Raw genomic sequence first — 26662 nt, 5'->3', positions numbered from 1 at the left:
GGATGTGTGATGGAACTGGGTACATGTGGCATTAAAGGGATGTGTGATGGAACTGGGTACATGTGGCATTAAAGGGATGTGTGATGGAACTGGGTACATGTGGCATTAAAGGGATGTGTGATGGAACTGGGTACATGTGGCATTAAAGGGATGTGTGATGGAACTGGGTACATGTGGCATTAAAGGGATGTGTGATGGAACTGGGTACATGTGGCATTAAAGGGATGTGTGATGGAACTGGGTACATGTGGCATTAAAGGGATGTGTGATGGAACTGGGTACATGTGGCATTAAAGGGATGTGTGATGGAACTGGGTACATGTGGCATTAAAGGGATGTGTGATGGAACTGGGTACATGTGGCATTAAAGGGATGTGTGATGGAACTGGGTACATGTGGCATTAAAGGGATGTGTGATGGAACTGGGTACATGTGGCATTAAAGGGATGTGTGATGGAACTGGGTACATGTGGCATTAAAGGGATGTGTGATGGAACTGGGTACATGTGGCATTAAAGGGATGTGTGATGGAACTGGGTACATGTGGCATTAAAGGGATGTGTGATGGAACTGGGTACATGTGGCATTAAAGGGATGTGTGATGGAACTGGGTACATGTGGCATTAAAGGGATGTGTGATGGAACTGGGTACATGTGGCATTAAAGGGATGTGTGATGGAACTGGGTACATGTGGCATTAAAGGGATGTGTGATGGAACTGGGTACATGTGGCATTAAAGGGATGTGTGATGGAACTGGGTACATGTGGCATTAAAGGGATGTGTGATGGAACTGGGTACATGTGGCATTAAAGGGATGTGTGATGGAACTGGGTACATGTGGCATTAAAGGGATGTGTGATGGAACTGGGTACATGTGGCATTAAAGGGATGTGTGATGGAACTGGGTACATGTGGCATTAAAGGGATGTGTGATGGAACTGGGTACATGTGGCATTAAAGGGATGTGTGATGGAACTGGGTACATGTGGCATTAAAGGGATGTGTGATGGAACTGGGTACATGTGGCATTAAAGGGATGTGTGATGGAACTGGGTACATGTGGCATTAAAGGGATGTGTGATGGAACTGGGTACATGTGGCATTAAAGGGATGTGTGATGGAACTGGGTACATGTGGCATTAAAGGGATGTGTGATGGAACTGGGTACATGTGGCATTAAAGGGATGTGTGGTGTGCATATGAAGCACAGGAGTAGGTAGGAGAGCAGATGATACAACCACCTAAGGTAGTAAAAGGGGTTATGATGGATTAGATATATGGGAAGGACAGTGCATAAATTGGGAGCATGGCAACCAGATTTCAGGAACACCATTCAGCCTGGTCATAGTAATTATTTCTTCAGGCCAAAGGAGAGGTAAAATGAATTGCTAGAGTGGTTAACTGAGGCCAAGATGGTTGAGACATTAACTAAACATAGGACATTTTTATTATTTATTTATATATTTATTTGCAGTTTGTTTGCCGGGATAGTCCATTAGGCCACAAGGAGCCCGTTTTCAGTGGAGTCCTGGGGAGAAAAGCTTCAGAAAAATACACATAGCACATATACATTACAGATTATCTCATAGGAATACAAAGTAAATATGATAAGAAAAGGTTAACAGTGATAGAATACATCAGTACAGTTCATTAGACAGCAATACAGTTTATTTATTTTTTTTTTACAAAAGTAGCAGCACAGGGTAACTCTTAAGTAGTTGGTCAAATAGTTCAATAGAGCTGTGGAACTGCAGGAGGCAGTGATGGCGTATTTAGTTCTAGGAGAGTAGGAAGTAGTATTGACAGGATTAGGTAAGATGGGAACAGGAGCACTTCCATTGTGAAGTTAGGTGTGAGTGCAGCAAGATTTTAAATGAGGAGAGACTGCTTCTGATGAGGATAGGAGATGGTAGAGAATTCCAGAGGCATGCAAGAGAGAAGGACATTAGGTGATTCCCAGCTGGACATGTGGGTTTCAGCAATTTAATTAGGTTTTGGGAATTAGATCTTAGAAGTCATTCTTGTTCATGCATTTCAAAGGTAGTGGCTAGGGAGGGACAAAGAGAGAGGTTGTAAATGAGTTTGTGTGCTTTGATGAGTTGGGTATAAGTGAGGAGGTTAGGTAGCTCAAGCCATTTTAGTTGGTGAAGAGAATTACAATGGTAAGAAATGGCTCTGTGACCTGCCGCAAATTTTGATATCTTGTTATAGCAAGAAGAGAGCTTTGTTTTGAGGGAGGATTGCAGGTTGGTGAGGATAGATGCACCATATAGGAGGGATGGGACGAGATAAGTATTGACTAGTATGAGCCTAGTGGGAGGAGAGATATAATGATTATGGCGGTATAGCATACCAAGTTTTTTGTGTTTTTTTTTTTTTTATATTTACTTGTAAATGTTTGTCGAATTTTAGTTGATCATCTATGAGTACTCCTAGTAGTTTAGTGTCAGAGACTATTTCTAGGGGAGTATTGTTTTTGCTGGTGATTATGAATGAGTGTTTATGTAAGGAGAAGGTTTTGGAGCTGGTGATTAACACAAGTTTAGTTTTGGTTGCATTAAGAGCCAGATGGTTGTCTAGCATCCACTGCTCAGTAGAGGAGAAGGCATTTTGGGTAAGCTTATTTAGAGTGGGGCTATAAGGGGAGGAGCAGATAATGGTAGAATCGTCGGTATATTGGATGAGGCTTTATTCCATTTGACTGCTTGGTGTCTGGTTGTGAGGTAGCTGGAGAACCACTTGGTACAGGAAGGGGATAGGTTTAGTTTGGAGAGTTTATTAAGAAGCAGGTTGTGGGAAATAGTGTCAAACTCCTTGGAGAGGTGGAAGCGAAGGGTGGACACGAAATGGCCTGAATCGCTGGCTTTAATTATTTCACGGAAGTAGAGGAGGGCAGTGGAGGTGCTATGACTGGGTCTGAATCTACGCTGTGTGGGGGTAAGAAGTTGGTTGTTGTTGAGATAGGGTAAGAGTTGTTGGTGGTTGCATTTTTCAAAAAGCATAGAAACAGGGGATAAGATAGCAATAGGGCGGACGTTTGGAATGTCATTATTATTACCTGCTTTATGTAGAGGAATAATAAAGGCTTTCTTCCAGAGCTGGGGACCTGGCTTTCTGAGACAGACCGATTAATTAGTATGCTGATAGGGAGAGCAGTGGGTTCTGCGGCTACTTTTAGGAAGCAGGAGGGAATTTCATCAGGGGCATTGGAATCAGTTTTTAATTTTTGGAGAAGTTTTTTTATGGTGGATATAGAGATTGGATTGATAGAGAAGGATGGAGGTTGGGGGCAAGGGATGCTAGGGGAGGAAGGGATGGGTGCAGGCTGAGGAGGGGTCATAGAGCTGTTGGTGAAGGATGATGTTAGCTTGCTTATGGACTCTATGAAGAAAGAGTTAAATTGGGTGGCAAAGTCCATGTCAGAGTCATCTAGGTTAGGGCAAGGGTTTTCTTTTTTTTCCTGGGTTGAGGAGAGATGAGATTATTTTCCAAAATAGTTTGGGATTGCTGTTGTGGTTGGTTTGGAGAGTGAAGAAATAGGCTTTGCAGTTTGAGGTAATACTTTTTTTTACTTTATTTCATGGTGTTTTATATTAGTTAAGGGTGATAGTGGTTTTATTTTTATGGTAACACGTTTGTTACGGAGTCGCATAATAGTAGGGGAAGAGTCTTTAATGGGTTCCAGTTTGTGCTTTTTAGTGCATTTGAGAAGGTTTCAGAATTGAAGTTCTTTAGGCAGCGAGTGGAAATATAGATGTGAGTTAGTTGTGTGGAAGAGGGGAGGTGGTGGGCAAAAGTGGGGAAGTAGTCAGCTAGTGGGTCTGGAAGAATACCACTATCAGAGATATAGTGAGGTTGGGTTACTAGAATCCATTTTATTGTACTTCCAGTAATGGAGTTCTTGGAAGGCCTGGTAGTGGAATTGATTAGTTGTATAAAGTTACATTTGAAGTTAGTGGAAGTAATGGCGAGGGATGTCTGCCTTGGTCTTGCCCACAGTTAAAATAGGATGACAGTCTAGCCGACAGTTCTGAAATAGGGTTACATTCTCCTATTTGCATTTTCTATGTTATATCTGAAGTGAGATTAAAGAGCTTAACATATATGGTCTTGAGAGATTAAAAGGAGGACATGGCATACAGTCTTAAGTATCTCTCTAGTATACATGGATATAAGGGAACAGGAGGATAGACTTGAGGATACAGAGTATATGGCTTAAGGAAAATACAACCTTTGGTCTCAATGTTTTGCTACCAGAATTGGGAGTAAAGAGCCCTAAGTTGGGGACACATTTTAAATATTTCTGCAGTTATCTTGGAAAGGCTACCCAGTACAAAGAATTAGAACACATTTACTTTAGTAAAAGAGAATTGTAAAAAACTGCCATTATTTGTCTGCTGAAATCTACCATCCCTTCAAAAAATCCTTGATTTTAGGTGGTACGGAGAAACATTTGTGCTGTAGTGCCAGAACATTTTATTTATTTAACATTTGTTTTCCAGGAAAGTCTGATTGGGACAGAGCCCATTTTCAGCGGATGCCTGGGGAGAAATGCTCCAGATGCATGTCTTTGGGATGTGGGAGGAAACCAGAGTACCAAGAGGAACCCACGTGAATGCAGGGAGGATATGTAGACTCCACACAGAACGCACTCCAGCTGAGAACTGAACCGGAGAACCCCTTGCTGTGAGGTGACAATGCTAACCATTGCACCACCCAGAAAATTATGAATAGACATGTTAAATGACTTGTATGACAAGTGACAGAACATTCTTTTCTGAATAGTTAGTAGTTTCAGCAGTTGGTGCTTGTGTTCAGAAGTGCATATGGCTAGCCTAAGAGCACCTTGAACAATGGGGGACAGAACCAGATGGTGGTAAGTCATTACATCAGTGTGATCTGTTGCTTACCAAGTAAATGAACAGATTAGATGAAGTCATCCCTTCCTGTCTGCCCTCAGACTACGTTTTTTCTGCATTAATATTTTTATCACCTTAGAACTTAACAGACTTTTAACACAATTTTATTATTTTTTTTTTTAGTTTTGCACTCAGTCTACCATAATATTCTTCATCAGTTTTCAGCTTTTACTTTGTAAATTTTGTGACCTGCAAGGCCACAAAGATTGGACTTGTACTTAAATGCAGAGCCACAGGAAGGGCAGGGCAGATGCCCCAAGTGCCATCTTACAAGGAAAGCAGAACACATCGACAGTTTACAAGCTGTCAAGACAGTTCTTCTAAAAGTGGCAAAAAGTTATTAGGGTGCCAAATAAAACATTTTTGCTACCATAGTTTACAAGCTGTAATTAAAAGATCTTAATTGCAATCACTCATAGACTGCAGCCAGGGTGTGTTGCCCATGTCACTAAAGTCCTTGTTTGCAACACTTGTTCTCACTAATATATGGTCCAACCTTCTCTCTTTCAGTGTTACAGACTGGTGTAGCTTTATAGGGTCTATATTAGAACATCGAATATTTAACAGTTCGAATCACTAAAGGTCGACCTTTAGTGATCGAACTGTTAAAACATCGAATGTTCAGAAAAAAAAATAAAAACAACAACAAAAAAAAACTAAATGGTGTAGGCAGGGGGGCAAGCCCCCCACTGCTTAAATATACCAACTCCGAGACCGCACTACATTGAAGTAAACTGAAATCTCCCCTTATGGAGATTTCCATTTACTTGTTCGATGTTCTGCAGTTTCGCTATTCTCATGTTGACAATGTCAGATTCGACATTGTCGGCTTTCGAGAATTTAATATAGACCCGCTTCATATGCAGTTAATTATGTTCTGAAAAAAATAATTAATTTGTGCAGAATAAAGGACTTCTGGCTGAAGTTTATCATGTTTTTGAGGGTAAACACACTAAAGTATCAGGGTGGCAGAATGTTGTGAGCATTAAGTTGTGAGAGGAAGATTTCAGAGTACGCCAGTGGAAAATAGAGCAGTGCGGGTATATCCAGCATTGTTAATGTGGAAGCTGTCACGCATGTCTTGGGAAAGGGGATGGCAATGAAAAATGTTATTGGAGAGAAAACTGATTCAGTTATTCTTGTCATCATGCAAATGCAACTGCTAGCCTGCTGCCAGAAAGTGCATTTGTTTAACTAATGCACTGCTCCCTGTGGGCTGGAGGTGTTTAATGTCTCCTCTGGAGCCAAGGTAGGAGTCTTTCTGACCTACAGCTTGCAACTCACTACTGTTTAATGAAGACCACTGTTTGACAGTTTTATTTTATGCTGACTTGTAGTGAAGAAGATGAAGCCCTTTATCAGAAGGTTTCCAGTGAACAGTGGCGGATTGAGTGCCTTGTAGACTTGCTGTCTAATCTCCGGGAAAGTGGCCTGTCTGGTGATTTCTTCATTAGCTGCTTAAAGGTAAGGAAATAGTCTTACCCAAGTGTAATTTCTATTCTGTCACAGTGTATATTACTGTATGGGAGTTTATTTATTTATTGATTGACATTTGATTACTGGGAAAGTCTGATTGGGTAGAAGCCTGTTTTCAGTTGGAGGCTTGGGGAGAAAAGCTTCAAAGTATTACAAAACATTTTAAAAACAATTTTACAGTCTTCAAAATAAAACAAAACCATCTACATTTTAAATAATTATAACAAATTACACATAATATAAAACATTGGTAAAGAATCTGTACAGGGTGTAAAACGCTTAAAATTTAGAGAAATTTTAGACAGTCTGTTAGTTTAATAGAAATAGTAATTGCAATATGAAGTGAGAGAAAAACAGACTTAGGGTGTATTTAGAGAGAAAGTCAGAGAAGAGAATTTGATAGCAGTGAAGAAGGGAGATTAAGGAGGTATAAGGAATGAAAAGGTACCTGTTCACATTTAGGGATATAATTTATCCTGGTTTTGAGCAAGAACAATGCCAGATTTTAGGTAGGACATCTTTCAAAGTGGTTTCAAAAGATGGATGGGAGGATATAGACCTGTTGGATACAGGTAAGGCGTTCCAGGCCTTAGCAACCTTGTACAAATTTGTACAGTGTCCAGCAGATTTGCTAGGTTTGTAGACAGACAGGAGTTTTTGATCACTGGATCTCAATGACCGACTGGAAACATAGTTGTGTAGAGCATTTTTAGTGCTGGACAGGCAGATGGATGCTGGATAATTTTGTAGGTGGTAAGAAGTTGTGAATATGTTAGTTGATGTGGCAGTTCTAAACAGTTTAGGCTTTTCTGTGCTATACAGTGATGAGTTCTGAAAGCGATATCTGGTTCAAATTTAGCAACTTTGTTATAGCCTTGTTCAAGTTTTAATTTTTGTGAAGCCTGGAGGCTAGTAAGGATGGAAGCACCATAAAGAAGTGTGGGGAGTAGATATAGTGGATATAAAAAGTGTACACACCCCTGTTAAAATCCCAGGTTTTTGTGATATAAAAAATGAGACCACAATAAATAATTTCAAAACTTTTCCCACCTTTAATGTGACCTATTACCTGTACAATTCAATTGAAAAACAAATGTGTTAGGGGAAAAAATATAAGAAATAAAAAATGTACAATAAGCTGTTTGCATAAGTGTGCACACCCTTAAATTAATACTTTGTTGAAGCACTTGGAGTGCCATTTTACTGACTGATACCTACTTTTGCATTAGGAATCTCGCCGCGAGCAAACCTAAATGCTATGTAGTGACCTCACTTGGAATCTCGTTGCGAGCGAACCTAAATGCTATGTAGTGACCTCACTCTACAACAGCCCTTGGAACGTACAGTGTGACGCTTCCTGTACAAGCAAACCCGCTTCATGTGTCGTTAGTTAGTCCTGGAACATAGAACACTTTGGAGTCTCTGATCATTCACACATTGTTGGCTGTCCTGCGATGGCTTTGTTTATCCTCAAATTGTCATCACTGCATTCACCCACCAACGCGTGCGCGCGCACACACACACACACACGCACACACACGCACACACACACACACTCTACAGTGGATTTATGCTTCCTTTTCTTTTTCTATCAGCATTTCTAATGCTTTTGGTATCCAGGAAAATAAGTCTTGTGTCCACCTTCTTGCAAACTCAGGCACTAACAGTGGCAACGATGATTATTCCAAGTGTAGGTAATATTTTCTACTAAGTAGGTTTAGGGAGAAGGCATAGTCTGGGCTGTCTGTTCTCCCCCTTTATCAGATATTTCATGAGTCCTGCTGCCCACTGTTGAGGGATAAAGTAGTGAGATAAACAACTAGAGTGCAAGGACTCTCGCAAGCCTATTTTTTTTGTACTCCTTTTCTGAGCTGTGCTTTGAGTTCTTGAAAAAACAGTGATGTTGCAGTCAAACTTTGAATAGCATCAGTTAATTAGTGGAGTGAGCTGAGAAACAGCATTGCTCTTTTATTTAGAAATATCTGTATTTAGCTGAAGTATGTGGTCTGCGTTGCTCTGACTGCATTCTTCCCCCTCTCACCTACCCAGTCCTTGTTGTGTTCTTAAATTTGCTGACTTTGCTACTATAAATCTCATTTTGGACACTCCTCCCAGTCCCATCTCATCAGCTCATTCTACTGAGTAGAGAGAGAGAGATAATTTGGGAAGACCCACCCCCTTAGTTTCTCAACCTTGAATTATCTTGTTTCATCCCTTCCCACTTAACCTAAAAAAAAAATTGCACTTTATACATCTGCTTTTACTGTATTTGTGTTTTGTGCTACTTTATTTTGCTTTTCCTGCCTGTTCTTAAAAGTGCGGAATTGCATTTATTCTGCTGCATTTATTACTGTTTGTTAGTAGCCTGATTAAATTGTAACTGCTATTCTAAGCCTTTTGGTTTAAGCACTTGGGCTTCAGGCCATTTGTTTTACGTTAAGAATGTTTGTGGTGTGCACTCTTGTGGGAGGAGAGAGTAGATTTTGACCTTCTGAGCTGGGAATTACTGGTTGAAGGCTTATTGTGCCTGCATATTTGAACTTTTTTTTTCTAAAATTGGTGTGCCTTGTTTATACAATTGGTGTGCCTTGTTTTTACTGTAGCATAGACTAGATTCATACCTGCTGAATCTAGCTCTGTTTGTACAACTTGAGCACTAATCCAGGCCATCTTTTTTTGGAGATTGTTCCCCTGCACCCTAATGGCAGGAGAATGTAGTTAGAACTTGTCTGATTGAAAACTGCTGGAACAGGACTCAGTTTTGAGCTTTTTTTATTGGATAATTGGTTCATTTGTTTAAATCAGTTTGCTCTTGTTTGCTACTGTTATATTTAAGTGTGTATCTGTTCTCCTGTGTTAAATCAACTTAAACAGAGTTTATATATCTTTAGCATAGTCTGGTTACAGGTTTTGCTGCATTCACATCTGTTTGTGTGATTCCTGTGTTTCTTTCTACGCCATCTTGTGTTGGCCAGGGCCTGCCTGCACTTAGTGGAGTAAGTAAACTGGTTGGAACTGGTCTGGTGTAGGGTGTTGAGCTAAGAGCTCAGGGACAAGGGTTGATTGGGTAATTCCAGAGTTTCTATTTTACTTTTGTTTTTGTGGTATTTAAACCCCGCGTTTGTGTGGGTTTGTGCTTGTTTGCCTGTCATGCACTGCTGCTGCACTGTTTTAACCCTTTCTGGGGTATCTCGGTTAAATTTTTTCCCTTACCAGCAATCCTGTCTAAGTGAGGCTTTCCCTCACCTGCAGCTACTGATTTTATACAGCCCTACTCACACCTGTAGGTACTCTCCTCAGATAGTACCCACTCTACTATCCCTGACCTCTCTTCCACAGATTCTGATAACCATGGACGGACAGTTTCCTATGGTTTCTCCTGCTAGTCTGGTTGATATGGGCATCCTGAGACAGTGTAGCAACTGCCTTATGTACACAGCCAACCCTCTACTACTACCACCTGGGAAGACAATATGTAAGAGATGCAGCTGCATTAAGAACCTAGAATTTTTACTGTCACGATCACAGGCCAGTACATCTGACACTGAGAAGGTTGTCTGCACAAACCATTATGAACACCACACCCCTAACACTACACACATCTGAACAACACACTCCTACATATGTGGGGGTTCTCAACAAAAACATACCTAAACAAAAGAGACCTCCGAAGCAAAAACACGCACATCACAACCCACAGAACCAAGCATCACACATAGTACACGTCTGTGTCTCACAGCCTGTAAGGCCCAGCCACAAACCCAGCATACTAGTCATAGGAGACTCTGTCGTGAGACACACAGATGTGCCCCTCACCAGGCTAGAGAAGGAGAAAGTCACGGCAAGTTGCTTGTCAGGTGCTAGAATCTGCCAGGTCATGCACTCACTCAGGTCTCTTAACAACAGGTACTGTTATGACTGTGTCATAGTCCATGTTGGTGTGAATGACTATGGCGTACCTCTCTGGACTATATGATGAGAGACATGAATGAGCTCGCTGAATCTCTCTCGATTTGTTTCCAACTTAAGAATATTTGCCTGAGCTCGCTGAATATGTCTCTTCCCCCTATTCGTTTCCAACTTAAGAATATTTGCCTGAGCTCGCTGAATATGTCTCTTCCCCCTATTCGTTTCCAACTTAAGAATATCTGCCTGAGCTCGCTGAATATGTCTCTTTCCCCCTATTCGTTTCCAACTTAAGAATATTTGCCTGAGCTCGCTGAATATGTCTCTCCCTCGATTCGTTTCCAACTTAAGAATATCTGCCTGACCTCACTGAATATGTCTCTCCCTCGATGTGTTTCCAACTTAAGAATATCTGCTTGAGCTCGCTGAATATGTCTCCCTCGATTTGTTTCCAACTTAATAATATCTGCCTGAGCTCACTGAATATGTCTCTCCCTCGATTCGTTTCCAACTTGAGAATATCTGCCTGAGCTCACTGAATATGTCTCTCCCTCGATTCGTTTCCAACTTAAAAATATCTGCCTGAGCTCACTGAATATGTCTCTCTCGATTTGTTTCCAACTTAAGAATATTTGCCTGAGCTCGCTGAATATGTCTCTTCCCCCTATTCGTTTCCAACTTAAGAATATTTGCCTGAGCTCGCTGAATATGTCTCTCCCTCGATTCGTTTCCAACTTAAGAATATCTGCCTGACCTCACTGAATATGTCTCTCCCTCGATGTGTTTCCAACTTAAGAATATCTGCCTGAGCTCGCTGAATATGTCTCCCTCGATTTGTTTCCAACTTAATAATATCTGCCTGACCTCACTGAATATGTCTCTCTCTCGATTTGTTTCCAACTTAAGAATATCTGCCTGAGCTCGCTGAATATGTCTCTCCCTCGATTTGTTTCCAACTTAAGAATATCTGCCTGAGCTCACTGAATATGTCTCTCCCTCGATTTGTTTCCAACTTAAGAATATCTGCCTGAGCTCTCTGAATATCTCTCTCCCTCGATTTGTTTCCAACTTAAGAATATCTGCCTGAGCTCTCTGAATATGTCTCTCCCTCGATTTGTTTCCAACTTAAGAATATCTGCCTGAGCTCTCTGAATGTGTCTCTCTCTCGATTTGTTTCCAACTTAAGAATATCTGCCTGAGCTCGCTGAATATGTCTCTCTCTCGAGTTGTTTCCAGCTTAAGAATATCTGCCTGAGCTCGCTGAATATGTCTCTCTCTCGATTTGTTTCCAACTTAAGAATATCTGCCTGAGCTCGCTGAATATGTCTCTCTCTCGAGTTGTTTCCAACTTAAGAATATCTGCCTGAGCTCGCTGAATATGTCTCTCTCTCGATTTGTTTCCAACTTAAGAATATCTGCCTGAGCTCGCTGAATATGTCCCTCTCTCGATTCGTTTCCAACTTAAGAATATCTGCCTGAGCTCGCTGAATATGTCTCTCTCTCGATTTGTTTCCAACTTAAGAATATCTGCCTGAGCTCGCTGAATATGTCTCTCTCGATTTGTTTCCAACTTAAGAATATCTGCCTGAGATTGCTGAATATGTCTCTCTCTCGAGTTATTTCCAACTTAAGAATATCTGCCTAAATACTTCATCCTTAAATTTTCATTGTCTACATATTAGTTTCCCCTTAAGTGTTTGGCAGTGCTCTGTACAGACTCAGACACCTTGAGTGACATTTTTCCTGTAAAAGCACAATTGAAATTTCTCCAATATCTAGTTGCACACAGGACAACCAATTTGCAGTGACAAGCACTGTCCACATAGTTGCAAACCGGATACTTCTGACAGTGATTGACATTCTCACTCCAACAGTCTAATCAATAAAACAGGATCTGCTGCCATGGATGTGAACTTTCCTACTGTCTCTGTTACCAGCTTGGTGGATATGGGCATCCTGAGGCAATGTATAAATTGCCTCATGTTTACTGACAACCAGTTAATTCTCAAACAAACTGATATGGTATGCAAGAGGTATAGTTACACAACATCACTGGAGGCAAAGCTCTCACATAAAAGTACTCCTAATGTCAGTAAGGTTGTCAGTAGTACATATGCTGCAACCATCACACACAATTCAAAGCAGATGCATAGACCCACATATAATGAGGCACTTGCATGTAACCTTTCTTAACCACAAAGACCTCCTAGACAAAGTACACATAAGAAATACCCTCAGCAACCCTAAATGCACTCTTTCAAAACAACACCCACATCAAAACATAAAGGTGCATCTCATGGAGCCTCTACCTCTAAGCCCATAAGCAAGTCACGACACAATTCAACATTCTAGTCATTGGAGACTCCATTGTGAGACACACTGATGTCCCTCTCACCAGGCTGAGTAAGGAGAAAGTTACGGTCAGTTGCTTATCAGGGGTTAAGATCCACCACATTACGCATGCACTCAGGTCATTGGACCACAATTACCAATATGACTCAATCATTGGTGATCAAGAGGAGGAGGAGGAGTGTGAGGGCAGCACCAAGGATCAAATGGTGGAAACTGAAAAAGGGTAATTGTGAGGTGGAGTTCAGGGAAGAGTTAAGACAGGCACTGGGTGGCAGTGAAGAGTTACCGAACAGCTGGGTAACTACAGCAGAGCTAGTAAGGGAGACAGGTAGAAAGGTGCTTGGTGTGACATCTGGACAGAGGAAGGACGACAAGGAGACATGGTGGTGGAATGAGGAAGTACAGGAGAGTATACAGAGAAAGAGGTTGGCAAAGAAGTGGAATTGTCAGAGAGATGAAGAAAGTAAACAGGAGTATAAGGAGGTGAGGTGCATGGCAAAGAGAGAGGTGGCAAAGGCTAAGGATAAGGCGTATGAAGAGTTGTATGAAAGGTTGGACACTAAGGAGGGAGAAAAGGACCTGTACCGATTGGCTAGACAGAAGGACCGAGCTAGTAAAGATGTGCAGCAGGTAAAGGTGATAAAGGATAATGAGGGAAATGCACTCACAAGCGAGGAGAGTGCGTTGAGGAGATGGAAAGAGTACTTTGAGGGGTTGATGAATGAAGAGTATGAGAGAGAGAGAGAGAGAAGGTTGGATGATGTACGGATAGTGAATCATGAAGTTCAATGGATTAGCAAGGAGGAAGTAAGGATAGCTATGAAGAGGATGAAGAATAGAAAGGCTGTTGGCCCAGATGACATACCTGTGGAAGCATGGAGGTGTTTAGGTGAAATGGCAGTGGAGTTTTTAACTAGATTGTTTAATGAAATCTTGGAAAGTGAGAGGATGCCTGAGGAATGGAGAAAAAGTGTTTTGGTACCGATTTTTAAGAATAAGGGTGATGTGCAGAGCTGTAGTAACTACAGAGGGATTAAATTGATCAGTCACAGCATGAAGTTATGGGAAAGAGTAGTGGAAGCTAGGTTAAGAAGGGAGGTGATGATTAGTGATCAGCAGTATGGTTTCATGCCAGGAAAGAGCACTACAGATGCAATATTTGCTCTTAGAGTATTGATGGAGAAGTACAGAGAAGGTCAGAAGGAGTTGCATTGTGTCTCTGTGGACTTAGAGAAAGCATATGACAGGGTGCCTAAAGAGGAGTTGTGGTATTGTATGAGGAAGTCAGGAGTGTCAGAGAAGTATGTAAGAGTAGTACAGGATGTGTACAAGGGTAGTGTGACAGCGGTGAGGTCTGCAGTGGGAGTGACGGATGCGTTTAAGGTGGAGGTGAGATTACATCAAGGATCAGCTCTGAGCCCTTTCTAATTTGCAATGGTGATGGACAGGTTGACAGACGAGATCAGACAGGAGTCCCCGTAGACTATTATGTTTGCAGATGACATTGTGATCTGTAGTGAAAGTAGGGAACAGGTGGAGGAGACCCTGGAGAGGTGGAGATATGCTCTAGAGAGAAGAGGAATGAAGGTCAGCAGGACTAAGACAGAATATGTGTGTGTGTGTGTGTGTGTGTGTGTGTGTGTGTGTGTGAATAAGAGGGAGGAGAGAGGAATGGTGAGGATGCAGGGAGTAGAGGTGGTGAAGGTGGATGACTTTAAATACTTTGGATCAACAGTTCAGAGTAATGGTGAGTGTGGAAGAGAGGTGAAGAAGAGAGTACAGGCAGGATGGAGTGGGTGGAAAAGAGTGTCAGGAGTGATTTGTGACAGACTAGTACCAGTAAGAGTGAAAGGGAAGGTCTACAAGAGGGTAGTGAGACCAGCTATGTTATATAGGTTGGGGACAGTGGCATTGACAAAAAGGCAGGAGTCAGAGCTGGACGTGGCAGAGTTAAAGATGTTAAGATTTGCACTGGATGTGACGAGGGTGGACAAGATTAGGAATAAGTATATTAGAGGGTCAGCCCAGGTTGGAAGGTTTAGAGACAAAGCCAGAGAGGCAAGATTACGTTGGTTTGGACATGTACTGAGGAGGGATGCAGAGTATATTGGGAAAAAGATGCTAAGAATGAAGCTGCCAGGTAATAGGAAAAGAGGAAGGCCTAAGATAAGGTTTGTGGATGTGGTGAGAGAGGACATGCAGGTGGTTGGTGTGACAGAGCAAGATGCAGAGGACAGGAAGAAATGGAAACAGATGATCCGCTGTGGCGACCCCTAATGGAAGCAGCCGAAAGAAGAAGATAGTCCATGTGGGAGTAAATGACCTGAGACGCATCTCCCTAGACTATATGAAGAGAGACATCATAGAGCTCTCGGAATGTGTGTCTTAGGCTGGTATGAGCCTAGCATTGAGCAGCATTTTACCTTCTCCAAGGACGATGCCACAATACGTACAAAAGATGACTGACTTTAATAATCTGCTTAGTTTCTGGTGTCATTCTAAGGGGTGCAATATTTGTCAGCATGGAAGGAGATGGTCAGTAGACCACACTGCTTTGCCAGGGATGGGTCTACACCTCTCCCCTCTAGGCTTTTGAATATTAGCTAAAACATTGTATTCCCCCATAGTGCCTTTTTTAGGCAATGCCAAACTGAAAGTACTTCCAACATAGCAAATCAAAACCAAGAAAATCTAAAGGTATTACTGTTCAGTGCTAGGAGTCTAAACAAAAAACTGCACTTCCTGGAAGCTCTCTTTACCCTAGAGAATGCTGATGTATGTGTGGCCTCTGAGAAGTGGTTTAAAGTCACGGACAGGACACCAACAGTGCAAGGTTATAAGGCCTTTCACATATTTAGACCAGCTACTTCACAGGCAGGGACTAAAGTTGGAGGTGTCTCTATTTAGATCAAAAATAAATATACTTCAAAGCTGGTCAGACAGGACAGTGCACTTGAGCTGCTCCATGTTCAAATCACCATAGGTAAAGGCCAATATCACTTCCTTGCAAGCTATAGGTCCCCCTCTATGACTCAGGAAATTCATACTATGTATTTAAACTTATTAGAAACACTAAACATCCATCCCAATACCATATTCATGGGTGACTGTAATTACCCCACCTTTAACTGGGAATCCTATATGACATCAAATGTACATGCACAAAGATTCCTGGATTTTGTAAGCACAAACTTCCTGGGCCAGATAGTCAATACACCAACCGGGGGGCAACTATACTGGATCTGGTCCTCACTAATTTGGGGGAGTGCTGCACACCCCCTACTGTAATGCCTTCCCTGGTAAGGTCAGACCACAAAATGGTCTCCTTTGAAGTAAAAATAAAACCTGGATCCCCAGCTAAACCAGGAATATTTAGGAACTATTCTAAGGCCAACCTCATGCTACTAAGTGAGAACCTGGCAAAATTTCAAGCCCCTATAAAACCTGAGAACACTTCTGCGTATGCAGAACTTTTCACAGAAACCCTTTACAAGCTTGTTAATAGCTGCATACAGGCAACTGTACCCACCAGGAAGAAGTACAGAACTAACTCAAAAAACAAGCCACCCTGGTGGGATCACAAAATCAGTTGGATGTATAACAGGAGGAAAAAAAACATGGCAAAAACTAGGAGGTGCAGCACCTAGCAGGATAAAAGCACTCTCACCAAACTAAACAAACAACTCAGAGGACAAATAACAAAGTATACCAAAGCCAAATTTGAGGTAAGTTTGCCCCCCCCCAGGCCAAGGACAGCCACAAAGCATTCTTTAGCTATGTCTGCAGCCTCAAAGGCAATACACAATTGTGTGCAGAGCTCATTGTAAATGGAGCCACCTACACTGAGCCAGAAGATGTAGCAAACCTACTGGCTGCTAAATTCAGCTCCCACTTTACTCCTCTCTCTCCCTCAACCTTCCCTCAGGAAATATCATCAAATATAACTACTGTCACTAGGGAAAAGGTCCTTAATGCTGTCTCTAAGACCTACAACACTGCATCAATGGGCCCAGACAGTATCACAGGATGCCTTCTAAATAGCATGAAACATGACCCGTCAGGACCACTGGAATTACTATTTAACTGTAGCCTCCAAACAGGTTTCATGCCGCATGAATGGAGAAAGGCAACAGTCATCCCTCTGCACAGAGGTGGGCCATCTACAGACCCAAAAGTTTCACTAGTCTTATATGTAAAGACATGGGAAGAATTATCATGGAGATGATCAATAGAGATATAGTAAACCTCCATACACTGGACCCAAGACAGTTTGGTTTCGTCAAGGGTAGATCATGCCTACTTAACCTGGTGGACTTCCTTGAGAAGGTCACCAAAGCAATGGATGAGGGCAAAATCATTCACACTGCCTACCCTAACCTGGCAGACACAATACCCCACTCAGGCGTTGTTGACAAACTCAAGCAGTTATGTACAAACCTGCATGTCACCCAGTGGATAGCCAACTGGCTCACAGACAGGACCCAGGAAGTTAGAACTGGGAAGTCTACCTCTACAAAGAGGCCAGTCACAAGTGGAGTCCCTCAAGGATAAGTCCTTGGACCACTCATTTTTGGCATTTATGTCTCTGAAATCAAGGCCAATGTCAGTGGTCTCTGGCTGACAAAATTGGCAGATGATTGCAAATTAGGAGCTGTCATTGAATTCTATGCTGACACAAATGTTCTCCAGGAGGGGCTGACACAGGCCAACAACTGGTGTCAGAGCTGTGGACTAAAACTAAATGCCAAGAAATGCATAATAGTATCCTTTGGGAAGTCATCCATCCCTGGTAACTATCATATTGACAAAACACCCCTTAGAGTTGACCCAGTAGTCAGGGACTTGGGGACACACACATAGTAATCTAGCCTTTGATTGTCACGTATCTACAGTGGTAAGGAAATCATTCTGTGTTGTGCAACTTATAAACAAAGGTATGGCATCTAAGTCCAAGGAAGTCATTGTTCCACTGTATTCGGCATTCATCAGACTTGTCATTAAGTACAGTGTCCCCTTTGGTATGTACCTAACCAGCCATATCCAACAACTGGAATGTCCACAGAGGTTCCTCACTAAAAGAATACAGGACATAAGTAATATATCCTATGCTGACCCCCCTCAAGGCCCTTTCCCTGTATTCTGTCTACTACAGGCATTTGAGAGGAGATCTATGCCTGGCATACAGGGCATTGCCAGACCCCACTCTGATGGACCTCCTGAATATCCACAAAAGAAACATCAGCAGAATTACCCATTCTAAAAACTTAAACCTTGCCTGTGATATAAATAGGACCTGCTGGAGAGATAGGTATGTATCCCAGAGACTTTCCAGTGTATGGAACAGGCTCCCCATCCATGTGAAGCAGAGTTCCTCCCTAACTCAATTCAAGAGCAACTTGGATAAGTGGATGAGAAACCGGAAATTCATTCCTGGTTTGCAACCTATGCCTCTAATGCAAATAGGTAACCTGTAAATGGTTCATCTCCCAGACCCATGCTTACACTTATCAAGGGTATCAGAATTTGTCAGAGATTTGGGATGCATGGCTAGGCTTAAAGTGGCCTTTGTGGTCATTAGGGTAGTAAACACCTATGAACCTGTGTATCGCTGGCAGGTATGTCCCTAGCCTTAAGCAGCATCCTACCCTCACCCAGAATGATGCCTCAATACAAACAGAAAATGATTGACTTTAACAGTTGGCTTAATTTCTGGTGTCATTCCAAGAGGATCTAGTACCTGACAGCCTGGGAGAGGTCATGATTGACAGGCTATAATGCTTTGCCAGAGATGGCCTTCATCTGTCTCCCCTGGGCTTCAGGCAAATGCTCTCGCTTCTCCCATAGTGCCTTTTTTAGGCAAAGTCATGAGCACAAAATTACCAACATGGAAAATTTTGTCTAAACGAAATTTAAAGGTCATGCTGCTAAACGCTAGGAGTCTTAACATGAAACTCCACTCATTGCAAGCATTCCTTCCCCTGGAGGATGCTGACATTTGAGCAGTCTCTGAAACCTGGTTCAAAGCTATGGAAAGCACCCCAACCTTACCAGGTTACTCATCCTACCATACTTTCAGACCCTAAATGGAGGGCTACAAAGCCAAAGGAGGTGGAGTTTCAATATTTATCAAAGACATACACACCTCTAGCCTGGTTAAATGGTATGACGCACAAGAGACCCTCCAAATGCAGTTAACTGTTGACAAAACACCTATTCAAATCATAGCTAGCTACACACCCCCAACCATGATTCAGGATACCCACTCCACCTATCTGGACTTACTTGAATCCATCAAGATTCAGCCCTCTACCCTGATCCCGGATGACTTTAACTACCCAACCACAGAGTGGAAGACCTGTTCTTGCCCAAACATGAATGCTCAGAAATTCCTCGACTTCGTCAGTGATAGTGCATTGGATCAGCTGGTCAACACCCCTACAAGAGGTGAAAATATCCTGGACCTGGTCCTAACCAACATGAGTAGCCACTGTAGAATCCCTTCGGTGTCATCCTTCTTGGTAAGATCCGACCATAAAGCAATCACTTTTGAAGTCACCATCTCCCCTGATGACCCCCCCACCCCCCGGTCAGGGTCAAACAAAAAAACCTTTCCAAAGCTGACCACAATCTCCTCAGAGTAGGTATAAGCAACTTCATAACCACTGTCCCTTCAGTTGGAGCTAGCACTAATATCCTAGCCTATATCACAAATCTATATGAGCACCTATATAGCTGTATGGACTCAGCATTACCTGACAGGATCAAATTATCTTCCTCAAGGAAGAGTAAACCTGTTTGATGGACAGCAGCAATAAATAAACTCTATAATAAAAGGAAAGAATTGCTGTCCAGGACCAAGAAGAATCAGGTGCCAAATTGGAAGCAATCTCTCCTTTGTCTGAACAAGCAAATAAGGTCACTGGTGAAATCCTCTAAGGCTAACTTCGAGTCCAAATTGGCCACATCCACTAAGGACAGTCACAAGGCCTTCTTCACATATGTCCGCAGTCTCAAAGGTAGCACCCAAATCTGCTCTGAACTGGTGGTCAATAACACCACACACAAACACAATAGATAATAGCCAACCTTCTGGCAGACAGGTTCAGTGAAAACTTTACCCTCCTGTCCCCCCCATCAGTAAACCAGAGCATCCAAAGCACCTTCCCCCCTCCCCTCATCACCAGGGAGCAGGTCTTAAATGCTGTCTCAAAGGCAAAAAATACAGTCTCCATGGGAGCCGATAACATCCCTGGCTGCATCCTACATGAACTCAGGCATGAGCTCTCAGCTCCATTAGGCATCCTATTCAACCAAAGCATGAGTACCAGCTTCATCCCAGCTGAATGAAGGACAGCCACTGTCATCCCTCTACACAAAGGTTGAGCGTCCACTGACCCAGGCAATTATAAGCCCATTAGCCTAACTAGCCTGATCTGCAAGGCCATGGAACGCATTACCATGGACCTTATAAACAAGGACATTGACACTCTCCAAACACTTGACCCCACACAGTTTGGTTTTGTCAAAGGGAGATCATACCTCTTAAACTTGGTCGACTTCTTCGAAACCGTCACGATGCACACCACCTACCTTGACCTAGCCAAAGCCTTCGACACTTCAACACTGTTCCCCACTCGGGCATAATAGATAAACTCTCTCAGCTAGACATCAACCCGTATGTTACCAGATGGGTAGCTAACTGGCTCACTGATAGAACCCACTCAGTCAAAGTAGGGGAAGCCACCTCTAGTAGTAGACCTGTCACGAGTGGTGTACCCCAAGGATCGGTGTTGGGGCCTCTACTGTTTGGGATATACTTTTCTGAGGTGCAAGCCGAAATGAGTGGTCTGTGGCTGACAAAGTTTGAAGATAACTACAAGCTGAGCGCTGTCTTAAATTCCACTAGTAATGTGAACATCCTCCAAGAGGGCCTTACCCAAACTAATGACTGGGCCAGAAGCATGGCTTCAAACTGAATGCCAAGAAATGCATCACTATCCCGCTTGGGGAAAATGGCATCCCTACTAATTATCACATTAATAACATACTAAGCACGCAGTCAGTCATGAGCGACTTGGGCACCCAAGTTGATAGCATTGCTTCCATTATATGGAAGGCTTTCTACTTGGCCCACCTCATAAATAAGGGTATTTCATCCAGGAACAAAGAGGTCCTGATATGCCTGCACTCCTCCCTTATCAGACCCATTACTGAGTACAATGCCCCCTTCAGCATGTAATTTGCCAAGCACATGCAGCAGCTGGAGAGACCACAGAGGTTCCTGACCAGGAAAATATAGCTTCTCAAAAAACACCTATCCTATACAGACAGGCTGAAAGCCCTGTCCCTCTACTCAGTCTCATACAGACTGCTCAGAGGTGACCTGTGTCGTTGCATACAAGGCCATCTCAGACCCAGGCTTGATGGAGTTGCTGCATATCCTTAAATCAAACTCCACTCGCGCAACCTGCACGCAAGACCTTAATCTGCTCTGTGACTTTAATAGAACTTGGTGGGATAGATTGTGTCCCAAAGACTCCCCATCTGTGGAATAGCTCCCTCTCCATGTCAAGCAGAGTATCTCTCTAGCCCTCCTTAAGAGGAACTTGGACGATTGGATGGGAAACAGAAAATACACCCCTGTCATCACACCTGTGTCCCTGCTGGACAGGACAAACAGGTGCTGACTTTAAGGGAACATGGGTGAAATTCTTGGCTAGGTATATGTGGGCCTCCAGGCCAATAGCCTAGTATCATCCTATGAACTTGTGAACAATGGACTACCATCACAGGGAGTATTGGCCCTTATGGATATTGTGGTGGGTAGGGCTTAGAAAAGAACAGCACACTGGTGCAGTGGTAGCATTGTCGCCTCACAGCAAGAGTTCTCCAGTTCGATTCTCGGCTGGGGTGCCTTCTGTGCGGAGTCTACATGTCCTCCCTTTGTTCGTGTGGGATTCCTCCAGGGGCTCCAATTTCCTTCCAAGTTACAAAGACATGTGTCTGCAGTGTGTCTCTCTGGGCCTCCCCTGAAAATTGGCTTTGTTCCAAGTCTAACTTTCCCAGTTAAATATTAAATAAATAAAAGAATGTGAATCTATTATAGGAGAACCACACCCCAAAACTGAAAAAAAAATGTTTTTCAGCATTATTTACAAAAACAATCTCAAAGTAGAACGACTACATAACATTCCCCCCCAAAGCCTCTAAACTCTGAAATACTTATCTCTCACCCCCAAATAAATTCCCAGGAACACATCATCCTTACAGCCATGTATATATTCCCCCAGGTAACAACCCACCAATTATAAAAGTCTTCCTTTACTGATGCACAATAACATTTTCTCACAAAGCCATAATATTGGGTGATTTCAATACAGATTGGTATACCTACTTCTCTGACCATCCCTCTAACTTCATCAACTTCCATGGTTTCAGTCTACTAATACAAACCTCAGCCAAATGCGACAAACACACAGCAAAAAAAGGAATCCATCCTAGACTGGATCCTAACAAGTAAAACCAGCCTCTATGATTATTCAGGTTGTCTCCCAGACAGCCTGAGTGACCACCTAGTGACCTGCATATTAAGACATCGTTCAAAAAACACACCAAATGCTCCCCAAAGGGAACCAGGAATTTTCCTCGAATGGAACAAACAACCCAGAAGCATTGCTATAGCTGCAAATTCTTTATTTCCACTTTGTCATTTGGTACCTCGGCTTCACAAGCCTTCTAAGGAATCTTTTGTACAAACTCGCAACAAAGAAACTGTTGCAGAAAAGAGGAAAATCCCAAGATGCAAAAAACTTCCTTACCAGCCTCAGTAAGATACTGAGATCCCTCATAAAATCCTCCAAAGCTAGTTACGAAAATAAAATTGCCAAAGATTCCAAAGACAACAACAAGGCATTCTATAACTATGTCAAGAATCTAAATGGCAATGCTCAGATCTGCTCTGAGCTAAAACAGAATGGCATTAAATATACTGATCCCAAGGATATTGCCAATATCCTGGTAGATCGATTCAGTGCCAACTTCACCCCCTAAATGGCCCATCTCAATACCGGAAGATTGCCAAATTCCGGTAATAACGGCCACACAGGTAAAAACGCACTCTCCAAAGCTAAGAATACAGCATCCATGGGACCAGATGACATCCCGGGCTGTGTACTACATGAACTACAATATGAACTGGCACCTCACCTAAGTGTCATGTTTAATCATAGCCTCACCTCAGGTTTCGTGCCCACTGAGTGGCGCACAGCTACAGTTATCCCACTCCACAAGGGGGGATCCACCTTGGATCCCGGAAACTACCGTCCCATCAGTCTGACAAGCCTTATCTGCAAGGCCATGGAGCGTATTATCATGGAACTTATAAACAAAGACATTGGCAACCTTCAAACACTGGACCCCACCCAGTTTGGGTTTGTGAAGGGCCGATCTGGTCTCCTGAACTTTATTGACTTCTTCGAATCAGTCTCCAGAGCCATGGACAAGGGTAAGGTGGTCCACACAGCCTATCTAGACCTTGCCAAGGCCTTTGACACCATCCCCCACTCTGGAATCATAGATAAACTTACTAAGCTGGGCATTAATCCCTACGTCACCCAATGGGTTGCTAACTGGCTTACTGATAGAACCCACACTGTAAAAGTAGCCGACTCCAAATCCAGCTCCAAACAAGTGACAAGTGGAGTACCTCAGGGTTCAGTCCTGGGACCGCTCTTGTTTGGCATCTACTTCTCTGAAGTACAGGCCAACACTAAGGGACTCTGGATAACAAAGTTTGCAGGTGACTGCAAACTGGGAGCCATTATTGAATCCCCAAATGATGTGGATACTCTACAAAAGGGCCTTACAGAAACAGATGCTTGGTGCCAGAGCCATGGGCTCAAGCTCAATGCCAAAAAATGTATAGTTATCCCTTTTGGGAAAAAACATGTATCCATGAATTACCATATAGGTGGCAGTACACTAAACACCGAAAGTTTGATAAGAGATTTAGGGACACAGGTGGACAGTGGTCTCACCTTCGATAACCACATCGCCACAACAGTCAGGAAATCCTTCTATGTGCACACCTCATCACTAAGGGATTTTCATCCAGAAAAAAGGAGGTCATTGTCCCACTGTACTCATCCCTCATTAGACCCATTATAGAATGCAATGCCCCGTTTGGTATGTACCTCTCAAGACATCTGCAACAACTGGAAAGGCCACAGAAATACCTCACTAAAAGAATCACAGGCCTAAAGCAGATGCCCTACGCTGACCGCCTTAAAAAACTCCAGCTATACTCTGTCGCATATCGTCTACTCAGAGGCAATCTTTGCTTAACATACAAGGCCATGTCAAACCCAGAGCTGTTGGACATGCTACACTTAAAGAAATCCCAATCCCTCAGAGCCACACGCTCCAGGGATCTAAACCTTGTCATCACAATAAACAAAACATGCTGGAGGGATAGGTTCCTGACCCAGAGACTCCACAGACTCTGGAATAGATTGTCCATACATGTCAAGCAGAGTGCCTCTTTGGTCCTCTTCAAAAGGAACCTTGACGATTGGATGGGGGAAAGGAAATTCACCCCAGGGATCACGTCAGTTGCCCTGCTAGACAGGAGTCCAGGGAAGTAAATAGTGTGGGAAGAAATAGCCAGGGAATTGTTATGGCTAGGCTTGTATAGGCCCTAGGGCTGATAGCCTAGTACCAACCTATGAAGCTATGAACCTATAAGAAACTTACAACCTGATACCATCAAAACTCTACTTCACCAGTGTGACTGGCCCCCACTAATGCACCTTCACCTAGACACAGCTGTTCAATACTTCAATGAAAAGTTCCTCACTATCCTAAATGGACTCACCCCCCTAAGAAAAATATGTATAAAATCTAAACCAGTATCATGCCTTACCAATGAAACAAAAAGCTCCTCAAAGAAAGAGACAGAGCTTGGTACCACTATCAGAATACCAAAAAAACAAACTTCCCTTGACACATACCAGCTGAAAAACAAATTAAACTAGGCAAAAAAACAATATTATACAACAATACAACAAAAACACCAAAATAATCCCCAAAAATTCTGGGCAACCAGCAATGAGTTGCTAAAACCAGGCCACTCCACAGCCCCATCCCCAAACACAACAAACTCCACCAAAAGCATAGCCTCGCAGTTCAACACACACTTCATTAACTCTTTATGACCCTAATTAAATATAACAGCAATGCCTCCCTGTCTGCACTTACCATTCTGAAGCTAGCCTCAATTTCTGTATGGTAAAACCGATACAAACTTCCACCATCAAAAAACTTCTATCCAAACTCAAACCCTCTTTCCTCACTGCCAGTCAACTTCCAAATGAATTCATGAAGATAGCTGCAGACACAATCTGCTTCCCTATTTCCATCCTTATCAACTGGACCATAACAGAATAATACATACCCAAACTCTGGAAAGTCATCTGCATCATCCCTCTACACAAAGGTCACACCTCCACTGAATTTACAAACTACAGGCCTATTGCTATACTCCCACCCATGCTAAGATGCTCAAAAAATGTGCGCACACCTGCTAGACTACCTCCTAACCAACAACCTACTATCCAGTTCCCAGCATGGGTTTCGGCCTAAACATAGTGCAACAACAGCTCTGATCAATTTTACCACTTCTGTGAACCAGCACAGAAACAATGGCAATCTGGTCTCTTCCATCTTTAGAGACACGTCAAAAGGATTTTGACACAGTCTGCCATCAAAACCTTCTCAATGAGCTAGCCTCCCTAAACCTTTCCCCATCCACTCTCTGTCTTGCTTTACGAGATAACCTGTCTGGTCATCAGCAAGAAGGAAAGTGGGAACAAGAGTTCTCCTCCCTTCTACCCATCTCAGTGGGTGTACCCCAAGGCTCAGTCCTAAGTCCTTGTTCACAAACTGTGCACAGCAGCACAACAGGCATCTGTAGTCCAGCATGCAGACGACTCCTCCCTCATCTGCTCAGACCCCTGTCTACCAGAGCTCATGCAAACAAACCCAACAATCCTTCCTAGACATCGAGACACCTCACCGACTCCCGACTTGTTCTCATTCCAGACAAAACAAAGCTCATGATCTTCACCAGTAGCAAAAAGTTAATCATCATCCACCTTATTCCAAACAAATCAAAGCTCATGATCTTCACCAACAGCAAAAAGTTAATCATCATCCACCTTATTCCAAACAAAACAAAGCTCATGATCTTCACCAGTAGCAAAAAGTTAATCATCATCCACCTTATTCCAAACCAAACAAAGCTCATGATCTTCACCAACAGCAAAAAGTTAATCATCCACCTTATTCCAAACAAAACAAAGCTCATCATCTTCACCAGTAGCAAAAAATTAATCATCATCCACCTTATTCCAAACAAAACAAAGCTCATGGTCTTCACCAACAGCAAAAAGTTAATCATCATCCACCTTATTCCAAACAAAACAAAGCTCATGATCTTCACCAGTAGCAAAAAGTTAATCATCATCCACCTTATTCCAAACAAAACAAAGCTCATGGTCTTCACCAACAGCAAAAAGTTAATCATCATCCACCTTTTACCATCTGCTCATCAAACAAAACTAAAATTGAACCTGTGGAGACCGCTAAACGCATAGGAGCTGCAACTGCCAACAATCTTAAATTTGACAAACACCTGGCAGTGGCTGTCAAAAAAGCACATTATCAATCTAGGTTCACTTTATAGAATTAAGCCCTACCTAACAGATAGTATCAGGCAATCCATCTCCAGAACACACCTACTCTCAGCCTTCCTATATACCTCGACAGTACTGACAAATCTAACAAAAACAGACTTAAGCAAGCTTGAGACCTACTATAATAAAAATAGCCAAATTTGCCTCCAACCTCCTCTCAAAAACCCACCACTGCATAGCCCTCAAGGACTTAATTCAGCCCCACTCTGTCGATTATTAAAATCCTTGAATAAACTCCTCCTGAAAATAACCAAAT

The 26662-nt window shown here is 42.7% G+C and overlaps 1 protein-coding gene across 4 annotated transcripts in view; it reads left to right on the top strand.

Annotated features, from left to right (window-relative positions):
• The window catches only part of TANGO6 (transport and golgi organization 6 homolog), a 1856125-nt gene that overhangs the window by 651394 nt on the left and 1178069 nt on the right, over window positions 1–26662 (top strand). For all 4 annotated transcript variants that reach the window (XM_044082029.1, XM_044082030.1, XM_044082027.1 and 1 more), the window contains exon 10: window positions 6259–6385. In XM_044082029.1, the coding sequence (XP_043937964.1) occupies window positions 6259–6385 (127 nt within the window). The remainder of the gene's footprint in view (window positions 1–6258; window positions 6386–26662) is intronic.

Source organism: Protopterus annectens, chromosome 8.part1, assembly GCF_019279795.1.
Source record: "Protopterus annectens isolate FY-2018-M chromosome 8.part1, PAN1.0, whole genome shotgun sequence".
Classification (NCBI taxonomy): Eukaryota; Metazoa; Chordata; order Ceratodontiformes; family Protopteridae; genus Protopterus; species Protopterus annectens.
Note: the sequence above shows the minus strand (reverse complement) of the source record. Positions and strands in the feature narration are given on the sequence as shown.